At 43.8% G+C, this 397-nt stretch overlaps 1 protein-coding gene across 1 annotated transcript in view; it reads right to left on the reverse strand.

Moving 5' to 3' along the window:
• LOC119591497 overlaps positions 1–397 on the reverse strand; it is an 8,398-nt gene that overhangs the window by 1,775 nt on the left and 6,226 nt on the right. Inside the window, exon 5 of the mRNA XM_037940243.1 lies at positions 80–306. Within this exon, the coding sequence (XP_037796171.1) occupies positions 80–306 (227 nt within the window). The remainder of the gene's footprint in view (positions 1–79; positions 307–397) is intronic.

The following is a 397-nucleotide window of genomic DNA, read 5'->3' on the forward strand; positions in this document are numbered from 1 at the left end:
TTATGAAGCTCTCACAAGAAAAACAAATTTACAAAAACCTATATCTCTATAAAGGAAGACAGCAGTGACATTCTCTTACTTTTTCAACAAGTTCTCCAGCTGATCCCTGTTCCATTTGACCTCCTTGAGACCTTGGAGGCAATGCTGAGCGAGGGTTTTGAAGCAGAAGCGCCGGGTGTTGTTGTGATGAGATGCATCCCACTGGGGTGTTGCACGGACGTACGACCATGCGATGAGAGCGTAGTCAATGAGGCTTGCCCACTGCTCAGCCTCAGCCAGCTGGGTGCACTGCTCCTGTACAGTTTTCTGTTGATTGCATGAGAATAAGTAAATTATTTCTGATTACAAATACCTGACTTTTTAGATGTGAATTTTACTCTTTGAATGACCTAGGGTT

Source organism: Penaeus monodon, chromosome 28 (genome assembly GCF_015228065.2).
Source record: "Penaeus monodon isolate SGIC_2016 chromosome 28, NSTDA_Pmon_1, whole genome shotgun sequence".
Classification (NCBI taxonomy): domain Eukaryota; kingdom Metazoa; phylum Arthropoda; class Malacostraca; order Decapoda; family Penaeidae; genus Penaeus; species Penaeus monodon.